This window comes from Scyliorhinus canicula, chromosome 31 (assembly GCF_902713615.1).
Source record: "Scyliorhinus canicula chromosome 31, sScyCan1.1, whole genome shotgun sequence".
In the NCBI taxonomy this organism is placed as follows: Eukaryota; Metazoa; Chordata; class Chondrichthyes; order Carcharhiniformes; family Scyliorhinidae; genus Scyliorhinus; species Scyliorhinus canicula.
In genome coordinates this window covers 3,155,380-3,168,659 of record NC_052176.1, presented here as the reverse complement: position 1 = coordinate 3,168,659, position 13,280 = coordinate 3,155,380, and the positions used below count along the sequence as shown (strand labels likewise).

General features: G+C 53.5%; 1 protein-coding gene across 1 annotated transcript in view; it reads left to right on the top strand.

Moving 5' to 3' along the window:
- Positions 1–13,280, top strand: part of LOC119958819 (latent-transforming growth factor beta-binding protein 1-like) — a 97,393-nt gene that overhangs the window by 65,276 nt on the left and 18,837 nt on the right. The window contains exons 2-3 of the mRNA XM_038787321.1: positions 10,334–10,621; positions 12,892–13,124. Of these exons, the coding sequence (XP_038643249.1) occupies positions 10,334–10,621; positions 12,892–13,124 (521 nt within the window). The remainder of the gene's footprint in view (positions 1–10,333; positions 10,622–12,891; positions 13,125–13,280) is intronic.

Genomic DNA, 13,280 nt, shown 5'->3' with positions numbered 1-13,280 from the left:
TTTTTTTTTTTTTTGATGACTTGATCTTGGTGGGCCGCATAAAGACCTTTGGCGGGCCCGCGGGCCGTAGTTTGCCCACCCCTGTTGTAGACGGTGCACCCGGCTGCCGCTGTGTGTCGGTGGTGGAGGAGGGTGTTGCTTGTTATGCTTTCCCTTAATTTGCTCTGTTTTAATTACCTTTGCTGAAGAGTTGCCAAGTATCTTTCTGATACCACCACAGGGTTCAAAGCCAAGTACTGATCAATGACTCGATACACCAGTTAGTAAGTTTGAAATCAATGCACGTTTATTTACACACGCAGTGAATTATTACTCGTGCACAAACTCTACTCGCTAAACTACAACTACTACTAAAAGCCTATACTTAGCTTCGGGCGCCCACTCAGTCAGAGGAGCAATGGCCGTTGTCCGGTTCTGATACTGCTGGCTTCGAACTGGTATAGAATAGTAGCCAGGAGCGCCTATCTCGTAGCCTGCGTTGACCTCAGACTTACTTGGCTGGTGCTCGGCGGGCCTCGAGTCGCTGAGAGCCAAAGGTCAAGGTGAAGATGGAGAAAATAAGAGAGCGAACTGACCTTGGGGACTCTGTTTTATAGCCCAAAGGGTTTCGCGCCAATTAATTGGACCATATCCCAATCGTTTGTATCGATTCTCTCCAATAACGGGGTCATTCCCCGATCGCTGGGCGGGCCCTAGGTACCCGTTGGTCTGCCTTTATTTTAGTCTCCACTGGCGCCGGGGAGTCTGCCCTGGTACCGATTGTTTAAACGTTTCTCTTTTGTCCCCGGAGATAGCTCATTACTATGCTAATGGCTATTGGTTTCAGTTCTGTCTGGGAGCGGCAAGTTCCAATCCACAGGCAAACCTTGCACCTGCTTGTTTCTCTAGTGCTGTCCATTTTTCCCAGCACTCTTTGCGAGTGTCCATTTTGGAATCGGGACCTGGCCACCCCAGGTGGCTACAAGGGAGTGAATGTGTGTTCAAGAGGGGGGGGCAATCAAGCGGGGGGGGGGCTGCTTTGTCCTGGCTGGTGTCGAGCTTCTTGAGTGTTTGAGCCACAGACTTGCCTTATGCATCGCCGTCATAAAATACCGATTCTAATGGACGCCATGGGAGCTATAAGCACTCTCTGCGTTTTGTAGTTGGCCACCACTGTGTGCTTCCTGTCAATTAAATACTTCCTCCCGGCAAAAATGCTTCATCGTTAAAAGAAAACTGGCCCAGGTTTCAGCCGGAAGCCTCACCTCTGACAGGGCCTGGGATCCCTGAGCATTCCTGTGGGAATCTCGGAGGGCCGCAAATCATCCCAGCTAACTTCTGCGATGGACAAAAAAAAAAAAATGCCTCTTTGGGTGGCTCTGGAGGGGCTTAATCGGTCTCCGAGGCGCCTCCTGGAATGCCTGAAAGAGTACGTCTTTTCGGGATGTAATGATTTGCCTAATTTCCCCCCTTTTTTGCTTCCTCCTCCAACGGTCGTGTGTTCTTGAAGGGCCCATGAGCCTGAATTTAAATGGCTGCCTTGCGCTGGCTCATTAGGGGCGGCTGTTGAACTCTCCGCTCCGTTTATATTTGAGGGGGGAAAAAAATCGGCTCAGACGGGACTCCCAAGTTTCTGCCGGCTCCTGCAACAATTTTTACGGGATGGGGGGGGTGAGAGATTTCCCTCCCTCGAGGGGCCCTAAGCCTCCAGGTCACGCACACCGCCCCCTGCTGAGGCGACCCGGAGGCAGGTGGGAGGATTGAGAAGCAGGGGGCACAGATTTAAGACGCGGGGCCGGATCTCCGCCGCTCGCGGTCGGTAGCGGGGGGGTTCCCGATCGTGGCAGAGACCCCAGCGCCGGGCAGAAAGATGGGTTCGCCGCCCGTTCCGACGCTCTGGTTCCCTCGCTGGCAGCGGTGTCGATGTTTGCGTCCACCAGCGGGAGAATGCAAATAGGCCATAAAGGCCCGCTTGCGTCCTATTAACGGGCCAGGCACCATGAGCCGGGATTCTCCCCTACCCGAAAGGCCTTTGCCGGCCGGCGTGAGTCCGTGCATGCGCCGGAGCGTCAGCAGCCGCTGCGTCACCACCGGCGCATGCGCGGCGGAGGGGGGTTCTCTTCCGCCTCCGCCATGTCGGAGGCCGTGGCGGCGGCGGAAGAAAAAGAGTGCGCCCGCGGCACTGGCCCGCCCGCCGATCGGTGGGCCCCGATCGCGGGCCAGGCCACCGCGGGGGTCACCCCCCCGGGGTCCGATCGGAACGCGCCCCCCCCCTTCCCCCGGGGGCCCGCTCGCGGCGTCAATCCCGCCGCCACCAGAGGTGGTTTGAACCACGTCGGCGGGAGAGGCCTGACAGCGGCGGGACTTCGGCCCATCGCGTGCCGGAGAATTGCCGGGGGGGGGGCCACGTCGATCGGCGCGGCACGATTCCGTCCCCCGCTAATTCCCGGGTGGTGGAGAATTCCGCCCCATATTCTCCAATCCCGCGTGATTATCCAGTCCACATGCGCGGTAATTGGCACAGACGTTTACAAATGCGGCCCCGACCCGATGGACTACACGGTGGGCCAAGGGGGTAATTCTTTAAGGGCATTTCCCCAAAGTCCCCCCCCCCTCCTAACAATGCAAATCCTTCCCCCCCCCCCGTCCCACAGTCCCATCCATTACAGTAAGAAGCCTTTCAACACCAGGTTAAAGTCCAACAGGGTTTGTTTCGAAGCACTAGCTTTCGGAGCGCAGCTCCTTCCTCGGGTGAATCAGCTGAAGGAGCTGCACTCCGAAAGCTAGTGCTTCGAAACAAACCTGTTGGACTTTAACCTGGTGTTGTCAGACTTCTTACTGTGCTCACCCCAGTCCAACGCTGGCATCTCCACATCATGGCCTACCATTACAGACACCCCCCCCCCCCCCACCCATTACAGAGACCCCCCCGCCAGGGAACGCCCAAAAGAAAGACCCTTGCCTGGGAGCCCCCGAGAAGAGAAACTCAACGTTTAAACACTCACCTGGGCAATACACCCGCTGACTCGGACACAGGAAGCAGCACCTGTCAATTCCTGGGTTCAAACCCCCTCTCAGATCTTTGATCTGCAAATCTTTCATTCCTATCGCTGTGAAATTGCTGTAACCAGGCTGTGATTGTCAGCTTGCACACACTCACACACCCAGCCGCCTGCATTGTTTCATTCGCCTCCCCTCGAGTGACTTTCATGTACACGGCTGTGAAACTAACAGCGATGTTTGCAAACAACCAGCTATGATTGACAGCTCCTGGGCTACATCAAAGACAGTTAAGTGCTCTCTGCAGAGAAAAAGAGGAAGTGAGAGAATTTAAAGCTCTCACCTGGTTAGTTTCACAGCTCTCTCTTACGGGGGCTCCCAGGCAGGGGTCTCTCTTACGAGGGGGGGGGGGGGTTCAATTGAACCTTTCAAAAGGGAATCAGACTGCTGTGTGGCAATAATAATAATCACTTATTGTCGCAAGTAGGTTTTAATGAAGTTACTCTGAAAAGCCCCCTAGTCGACACATTCCAGCGCCTGTTCGGGGAGGCTGGTACGGGAATTGAACCCACGCTGCTGGCCTTGTTCTGCATTACAAGCCAGCCCACTCTGCCAAACCAGCCCCCAGGAAATATGGGCAGGGTTACAGCCGGGAGGCGGGGCTCTAGGTGAATTGCCCACTGGGAGAAACAGCATCACACGATGGGCCAAATGGACAATGCTGCCCCCTTGGCCCCAACGTTCCCATCTCCAGGAAAAACGAATGGAAAACAAAAAGGTACCCTCCCACTATTTCTTAGACTCGCATAGTTGAAAAACTGCAAACCAACTTGTTCTTGGACCGGGATCACAGGCTTCAGTTGTTGGATTTGGATCAGGAATAAGGATTGAAGAAATTGAACAGTGAGTGATGTGGTCCAATGGAATTCTTCCCTGGAATCCATCAGTGACTGGAGCAGCACTCATTACTAATGTATTGCAGTTACCACAGATATTCTGGATCCAGACCTCGATCGGCCGCAGCTGCTCAAACCAGTCCTAACTTGTACTGTCAAACAATAACACCCCATCGACTTTTCTCACCTGCTTGGCTGAGGGATGCCAGAGCTCAGAACAACACACGTAGCATTTCGGGGAGCCAGTGGGAGCATCAAACACTCCCAGGACAGGTACAGCACGGGGTTAGATACAGAGTAAAGCTCCCTCTACACTGTTCCCATCAAACACTCCCAGGGCAGGTACAGCACGGGGTTAGATACAGAGTAAAGCTCCCTCTACACATGTCCCCATCAAACACTCCCAGGACAGGTACAGCACAGGGTTAGATACAGAGTAAAGCTCCCTCTACACTGTCCCCATCAAACACTCCCAGGACAGGTACAGCACGGGGTTAGATACAGAGTAAAGCTCCCTCTACACTGTCCCCATCAAACACTCCCAGGACAGGTACAGCACGAGGTTAGATACAGAGTAAAGCTCCCTCTACACTGTCCCCATCAAACACTCCCAGGACAGGTACAGCACGGGGTTAGATACAGAGTAAAGCTCCCTCTACACTGTCCCCATCAAACACTCCCAGGACAGGTACAGCACGGGGTTAGATACAGAGTAAAGCTCCCTCTACACTGTCCCCATCAAACACTCCCAGGACAGGTACAGCACGGGGTTAGATACAGAGTAAAGCTCCCTCTACACTGTCCCCATCAAACACTCCCAGGACAGGTACAGCACGGGGTTAGATACAGAGTAAAGCTCCCTCTACACTGTCCCCATCAAACACTCCCAGGGCAGGTACAGCACGGGGTTAGATACAGAGTAAAGCTCCCTCTACACTGTCCCCATCAAACACACCCAGGACAGGGACAGCACGGGGTTAGATACAGAGTAAAGCTCCCTGTACACTGTCCCCATCAAACACTCCCAGGACAGTGTAAGATTTGAGCGGTGTGTAACGTTACATCATGTTTATTCAGGATAAGTGGTACAGACGTGTGTAACTGTGCAGTTTCTAATTACTCAGTCAGGTAAGTTTTTCTCACAATGGATATGTGTTCCTGCAGTTTGCTGTATAATATTAGTTCATGTGTACCCGTGTGACACAGGGGAAGCATTACTAAGTGTTTGTACAGAGTCTGTTTTCGCTTTTAACACCGTTTGAGATACCCACTGTGTATCTGTACAGAGTCACTGTTTATTCAGCAGGGTGAGGATCACTCACTGTGTAACTGTACAGAGTCACTGTTTATTCAGCAGGGTGAGGATCACTCACTGTGTAACTGTACAGAGTCACTGTTTATTCAGCAGGGTGAGGATCACTCACTGTGTAACTGTACAGAGTCACTGTTTATTCAGCAGGGTGAGGATCACTCACTGTGTAACTGTACAGAGTCACTGTTTATTCAGCAGGGTGAGGATCACTCACTGTGTAACTGTACAGAGTCACTGTTTATTCAGCAGGTTGAGGGTCACTCACTGTGTAACTGTACAGAGTCACTGTTTATTCAGGGTGAGGATCACTCACTGTGTAACTGTACAGAGTCACTGTTTATTCAGCAGGGTGAGGATCACTCTGTGTAACTGTACAGAGTCACTGTTTATTCAGCAGGGTGAGGATCACTCACTGTGTAACTGTACAGAGTCACTGTTTATTCAGGGTGAGGATCACTCACTGTGTAACTGTACAGAGTCACTGTTTATTCAGCAGGGTGAGGATCACTCTGTGTAACTGTACAGAGTCACTGTTTATTCAGCAGGGTGAGGATCACTCACTGTGTAACTGTACAGAGTCACTGTTTATTCAGCAGGGTGAGGATCACTCACTGTGTAACTGTACAGAGTCACTGTTTATTCAGCAGGGTGAGGATCACTCACTCTGTAACTGTACAGAGTCACTGTTTATTCAGCAGGGTGAGGATCACTCTGTGTAACTGTACAGAGTCACTGTTTATTCAGCAGGGTGAGGATCACTCACTGTGTAACTGTACAGAGTCACTGTTTATTCAGCAGGGTGAGGATCACTCACTGTGTAACTGTACAGAGTCACTGTTTATTCAGCAGGTTGAGGGTCACTCACTATGTAACTGTACAGAGTCACTGTTTATTCAGGGTGAGGATCACTCACTGTGTAACTGTACAGAGTCACTGTTTATTCAGCAGGGTGAGGATCACTCTGTGTAACTGTACAGAGTCACTGTTTATTCAGCAGGTTGAGGGTCACTCACTGTGTAACTGTACAGAGTCACTGTTTATTCAGGGTGAGGATCACTCACTGTGTACCTGTACAGAGTCACTGTTTATTCAGCAGGGTGAGGATCACTCACTGTGTAACTGTACAGAGTCACTGTTTATTCAGCAGGGTGAGGATCACTCACTGTGTAACTGTACAGAGTCACTGTTTATTCAGCAGGGTGCGCATCACTCACTGTGTAACTGTACAGAGTCACTGTTTATTCAGGGTGAGGATCACTCACTGTGTAACTGTACAGAGTCACTGTTTATTCAGCAGGGTGAGGATCACTCACTGTGTAACTGTACAGAGTCACTGTTTATTCAGCAGGGTGAGGATCATTCACTGTGTAACTGTACAGAGTCACTGTTTATTCAGCAGGGTGAGGATCACTCACTGTGTAACTGTACAGAGTCAGTGTTTATTCAGCAGGGTGAGGATCACTCACTGTGTAACTGTACAGAGTCACTGTTTATTCAGCAGGGTGAGGGTCACTCACTGTGTAACTGTACAGAGTCACTGTTTATTCAGCAGGGCGAGGATCACTCACTGTGTAACTGTACAGAGTCACTGTTTATTCAGCAGGGTGAGGGTCACTCACTGTGTAACTGTACAGAGTGACTGTTTATTCAGCAGGGTGAGGATCACTCACTGTGTAACTGTACAGAGTCACTGTTTATTCAGCAGGTTGAGGGTCACTCACTGTGTAACTGTACAGAGTCACTGTTTATTCAGGGTGAGGATCACTCACTGTGTAACTGTACAGAGTCACTGTTTATTCAGCAGGGTGAGGATCACTCACTGTGTAACTGTACAGAGTCACTGTTTATTCAGCAGGATGAGGGTCACTCACTGTGTAACTGTACAGAGTCACTGTTTATTCAGCAGGGTGAGGGTCACTCACTGTGTAACTGTACAGAGTCACTGTTTATTCAGCAGGGTGAGGATCACTCACTGTGTAACTGTACAGAGTCACTGTTTATTCAGCAGGGTGAGGATCACTCACTGTGTAACTGTACAGAGTCACTGTTTATTCAGCAGGGTGAGGATCACTCACTGTGTAACTGTACAGAGTCACTGTTTATTCAGCAGGGTGAGGATCACTCACTTTGTAACTGTACAGAGTCACTGTTTATTCAGCAGGGTGAGGATCACTCACTGTGTAACTGTACAGAGTCACTGTTTATTCAGCAGGGTGAGGATCACTCACTGTGTAACTGTACAGAGTCACTGTTTATTCAGCAGGGTGAGGGTCACTCACTGTGTAACTGTACAGAGTCACTGTTTATTCAGCAGGGTGAGGATCACTCACTGTGTAACTGTACAGAGTCACTGTTTATTCAGCAGGGTGAGGATCACTCACTGTGTAACTGTACAGAGTCACTGTTTATTCAGCAGGGTGAGGGTCACTCACTGTGTAACTGTACAGAGTCACTGTTTATTCAGCAGGGTGAGGATCACTCACTGTGTAACTGTACAGAGTCACTGTTTATTCAGCAGGGTGAGGGCCATTTACCCTGTAACTTTGGAGACTTCTAGATAGGACAGAATTTCTTTCATGATCCTCGCTCGTCCTGGACGTGCTTTTGCAGACAATCCACCTCTTTCTTGGGGAGGGACGCTGTGAGTGGCTGACGTAACCCCGTCCAGCCAATGAGATCACAGCTTGACCATCAATGTGAAGACGGAGTGGGAAAAACTGTGCCAATTGTTATTATCTCATAATTCAGTCAGACCCAGTTTCCTGTTTTAAATGTCTTCATAACAAAGAGGCCGGCATCAAAGTCCTGGCTTCTGTCTGCTTCTTATCATCTTCGCTCAGCTGGGTCCCGATCCAATTCCGATTCGGGACTAATTTCATAGAATTTACAGTGCAGAAGGAGGCCATTCAGCCCATTCGCGTCTGCACCGGCCCTTGAAAAGAGCACCCAACTTAAGCCCACGCCTCCACCCTATCCCCGTAACCCCCATCTAACCTGAGGGGCAATTTAGCACGGCCGATCCACCTAACCTGCAAATCTTTGGACTGTGGGAGGAAACCGGAGCGCCCGGAGGGAACCCGCGCAGACACGGGGCGGACGTGCAGACTCCGCACAGACAGTGACCCAAGCCGGGAATCGAACCCGGGACCCTGGCGCTGTGAAGCCATAGTGCTAACCGCTGTGCTACCGTGCTGCCTGCTTTTTTAAAAAATCCCTGACCTCCCCCCTAGCCCGAACACAACATGGGAGGGTACCGCTGCCTCCCTCGCACCCACAGCAGCCCAATCGGGCAACCCAGGCACACTCGCACGCGCAAAAGTACCAGTTGGGCACCTTGGCTGTGCCAAGCTGACACCCAGGCGGTACTGCCAGGGCACCAGGCTGGCACTGCCAGGGTACCCAGGTGACACCAGAAGTCCGAGGGCATCCCACTGATGCCCGGTACCAATGGCGACCAGAACCGAAAGGTGCCCGGCCGCGCTCCCCGAGGAAGTTCGATTGCTGCGATTTACGTCAGCAAATGCGGACGGAGAGGCGTAGCCAATGAAAAGTTAATCTGTTGTTTTCTTTCCGTGATTGAGGGAGGAATGTTGGCTGAGACACTCCTGCTCCTCGGTGTCATATGGGAACGTTGAGACGATCCTACTTGGATATCGAGGTCAGGGCTGATTATTGGGGCAGGTTTGAGGGAGATTCCCTCTACCTCGAGGTTGTTCTGTGTCTAGTCTCCGAGACCCTGTCTGATGGGCACAAATCTCAAGGGAAGAAAGGGTCGGATTATTATTTTGACACTCATTGTTCATTCTTGATTGATTAAGACGCATTGATGGAGTTTAATGTGTACAAGTCATTGCAAAGGCCATATCATTGATGTGTGTTGATTTGTATAGTCCGCCTGACAGTCTTCATTTCAACCCCCCTGCCACCCATCTCCCTATCCTTCCATTCCTCTCTTCCTCATCAGTTTATTCAGCTTCCCCCCTTAAATGTATCGACACTATTCACCTCGAGCACTCCCTGTGGGAGCGAGTCCCACATTCTCCCCCACTCCCTGTGGGAGCGAGTCCCACATTCTCCCCCCACTCCCTGTGGGAGCGAGTCCCACATTCTCCCCCACTCCCTGTGGGAGCGAGTCCCACAGTTCCCCCCACTCCCTGTGGGAGCGAGTCCCACATTCCCCCCCACTCCCTGTGGGAGCGAGTCCCACATTTCCCCCCACTCCCTGTGGGAGCGAGTCCCACATTCTCCCCACTCCCTGTGGGAGCGAGTCCCACATTTCCCCCCACTCCCTGTGGGAGCGAGTCCCACATTCTCCCCCACTCCCCGTGGGAGCGAGTCCCACATTCTCCCCCACTCCCTGTGGGAGCGAGTCCCACATTCTCCCCACTCCCTGTGGGAGCGAGTCCCACATTCTCCCCCACTCCCTGTGGGAGCGAGTCCCACATTTCCCCCCACGCCCTGTGGGAGCGAGTCCCACATTTCCACCCACTCCCTGTGGGAGCGAGTCCCATATTCTCCCCACTCCCTGTGGGAGCGAGTCCCACATTCCCCCCCACTTCATTGAAACCCCCTTCGTCATTTGAAAGACTTCAATCAGGTCACCCCCTCAGCCTTTTCTTCTCCAGAAACCTCATCTGAGCTTTCCTGCGTGAAATGTCTGATGTTAGCAATCTCTCCAGAGCCCCTTAGTCCTTTTTCAGCCTGGAGACCGGGGGCCGGATTCTCCCAAAGTGGGACTCTGTCCGCATGCCGGTGTAAAAACGGCGGAGTTTTACTCCAGAGATTCCTGTAAAAAAAGTACCGCTAATTCAATGCCCTGCAGGGGGCGAGCAAGGACCCAGAGTGAATCTCGCAGCTTTATCTGCGGATATGGGCCTTCCGGTTCGGAGTCCGCGCATGCGCAGACCGGCGACCTCCAGCGGCCGCACCGAGCTCCAACTCGGACCGCGGAACTAGACGCAAAAATTAGACCCCCCCCCCCGCCAGATCGGCCGCGCGCCCGAGCATCTAATGCAATCACGTTCGCCGCGGGATTGCGGTGAATCCAGTCCCGGAACTCTCTCTCTGATCGGCACAATGGGTGAGGTAAAGCGATGGTCTAATGATTCCGCCGGTGTTAACTGTTCAATCTTTGTCCATCCTCCAGTGGTGTGCCCCCTGCCCTGCATGAACGGAGGGCAGTGCAGCTCCAGGAACCGCTGCCACTGCCCGTCCAACTTCACGGGCAAGTTCTGCCAGATCCTGGTGAAGGAGAAGGCCTTCCCCCAGCCGCCTCACGTCGGGGAGCAGCCTCCGGACAAGGTGTCGGAAACCTACAAGCACTCGGTCTTCACCCTGCAACTCACCCCCGACTCCCAGGGCCCCGGAGAGCACTCCCCGGGAAAATTCACCCACGGCATCGTGACTGCGAGAGGACTGCAGTACAGGCCAGAAGGTAATCACCGCTTTCCCCCACCCTCTAGTTTGTTTGAAGGATGAAGTTGGGCATTCTGAAATAACAGGAGTACTCGGGCCACAATGTCAACAGGTCAACGTGGTTCTCAATGATGAAGCGATGAATGTATTTGTGAACAATGTGCACGTCAATGACATAAAGGACAATAGCAATTTACCGTCGCTCTTATAGAACAGTACAGCACAGAACAGGCCCTTCGGCCCTCGATGTTGTGCCGAGCAATGATCACCCTACTCAAACCCACGTATCCACCCTATACCCGTAACCCAACAACCCCCCCCTTAGCCTTATTTTTTTTAGGACACTATGGGCAATTTAGCATGGCCAATCCACCTAACCCGCACATCTTTGGACTGTGGGAGGAAACCGGAGCACCCGGAGGAAACCCACGCACACACGGGGAGGACGTGCAGACTCCACACAGACAGTGACCCAAGCCGGGAACCGAACCTGGGACCCTGGAGCTGTGAAGCATTTATGCTAACCACCATGCTACCGTGCTGCCCTTAATCTTCATCTCTCATTTCCTGCCCTCTTTTTCTCTCGCTTCCCCTCTTCCATACACTCACTCTCCCCCTCCGCCTGTCTCAAAGTATGGGCAGCACGGTGGCACAGTGGTTAGCACTGTTTCTTCACAGCTCCAGGGTCCCGGGTTCGTTTCCCGGCCTTGGGTCACTGTCTGTGCGGAGTCTGCACGTTCTCCCCCCCCCCCCCCCCCCTCCCATGTCTGCGTGGGTTTCCTCCGGGCGCTCCGGTTTCCTCCCACAAGTCCCCGAAAGACGTGCTTGTCGGGCGAATTGGACATTCTGAATTCTCCCTCCGTGTACCCGAACAGGCGCCGGAATGTGGCGACGAGGAGATTTTCACAGTCACTTCATTGCGGCGTTAATGTGAGCCGACTTGTGACAATAATAAAGATTATTATCTCTCTTCCTTTATTGCTCTCTCTCACCCTCTTTCAACTTCCCTCTTCCTCTCTGTCACCGAGTCACAAGAGTTTTTTGGCACAGAAAGAGGCCATTCGGCCGATCGTGTCTGCGGCGGCCATTGAGAACCGATTGACCTGCGACCCCATCTTCCTGCCCTTGGTCCATAGCCTTGCACGCTGTGGCGTTTAAAGAGCTCATCTTAACCCTTCTTAATTGTTGTTCGAGTTCCCGCCTCCCAGGCAGCGATTCTGGGCGAAACGGTTGTTTCTCAGATTCCCTCTAAACCTCCTGCCGCTGACCGTTTTAAGCTCCCCGGTTATTGACCTCCATCGCTCTCCCTCCGCACGGTAGCTGGATTACACTGGCTGCAGTTCCGGGGGGATACGATCTCTCGCTCACTGGGAGAGCAGCCCTGGGTCGACAGGGTTGGGAGAAGCATGGAAAATAAATTACCCTGGCGACGCGTTGTGGACCCGGGCCTTCGCCAAGGCCGGGGTTGAGTGCACGCCGCATTGTGTTCGGCTGGCGCCGAGAATGGTGGCAGGGAAGGTTCACCAAGGGGGCTGTATCCCTGCCCCGAATTTACATCAAAGACCAATCATCCCCGTTGCTCCATGTCCCGTACTAGCCCCTCCCCCCAACCCCCCTCGTCCCCTCACCCCATCACCATGACCCACCGTTCCTCTCTCTCGAGTCCCACATCCTCCCCCACTCCCCGTGGGAGCGAGTCCCACATTCTCCCCCACTCCCTGTGGGAGGGAGTCCCACATTCTCCCCCCACTCCCTGTGGGAGCGAGTCCCACATTCTCCCCCACTCCCCGTGGAGCGAGTCCCACACTCTCCCCCACTCCCCGTGGGAGCGAGTCCCACATTCTCCCCCACTCCCTGTGGGAGCGAGTCCCACATTCTCCCCCACTCCCCGTGGGAGCGAGTCCCACATTCTCCCCCCACTCCCCGTGGGAGCGAGTCCCACATTCTCCCCCCACTCCCTGTGGGAGCGAGTCCCACATTCTCCCCCCCCACTCCCTGTAGGAGCGAGTCCCACATTCCTGAGCCCCAAACCTGGGTCCCTGGCGCTGTGATGCAACAGTGCTAACCACTGAGCCATGCCATCCTGTGTCTCTCTTCACAGGGGCCTGCTGAGTTTATCCAGTACCTTTTGCATCTTTATTTCGGGTTTCCGGTAGCTGCGGTATTTTGCTTTTATGTTGCGGGCGGGCGGTTGGGAGCGGTTGGTGTTTGCGTTAAGCGGTGGGTGGAGTGCGTTTGCCTCTTTCTCTGCTGTATGCCCGAGCTGACCGTGCCTTTTCAATCCTCCAGCCCCGCCCCAGCCGGTTATAAACCTCCACGTCCGGCATCCGCCCGAAGCCACGGTCCAGATCCACCGGGTCTCCAGCGTGGACCGCTACCCGAACGAGCAGAAGGACCTGCTGCACCAGCCGATACTCCTCCACCGCCAGCCACTGCAGAAGGTCAACCACTACCCCCCCAGGACGCTGCCCACCTCGCAGAAGAAACTCGGCCGCTGCTTCCAGGAGACCTTGCCAAAGACGGTGAGCGGGCCCTTTTCGTTAGAGGCCGGCGGAAGCCATTCGGACAAGCTGCGCGGAGACAGTCGCCCGAGTTTTGAATCGAACCCGGGTCCCTGGCGCTGTGAGGCAACTGTGCCAACCCTGCCGCCCATTCAGTGTGCCGGCCGAATTCCCCAA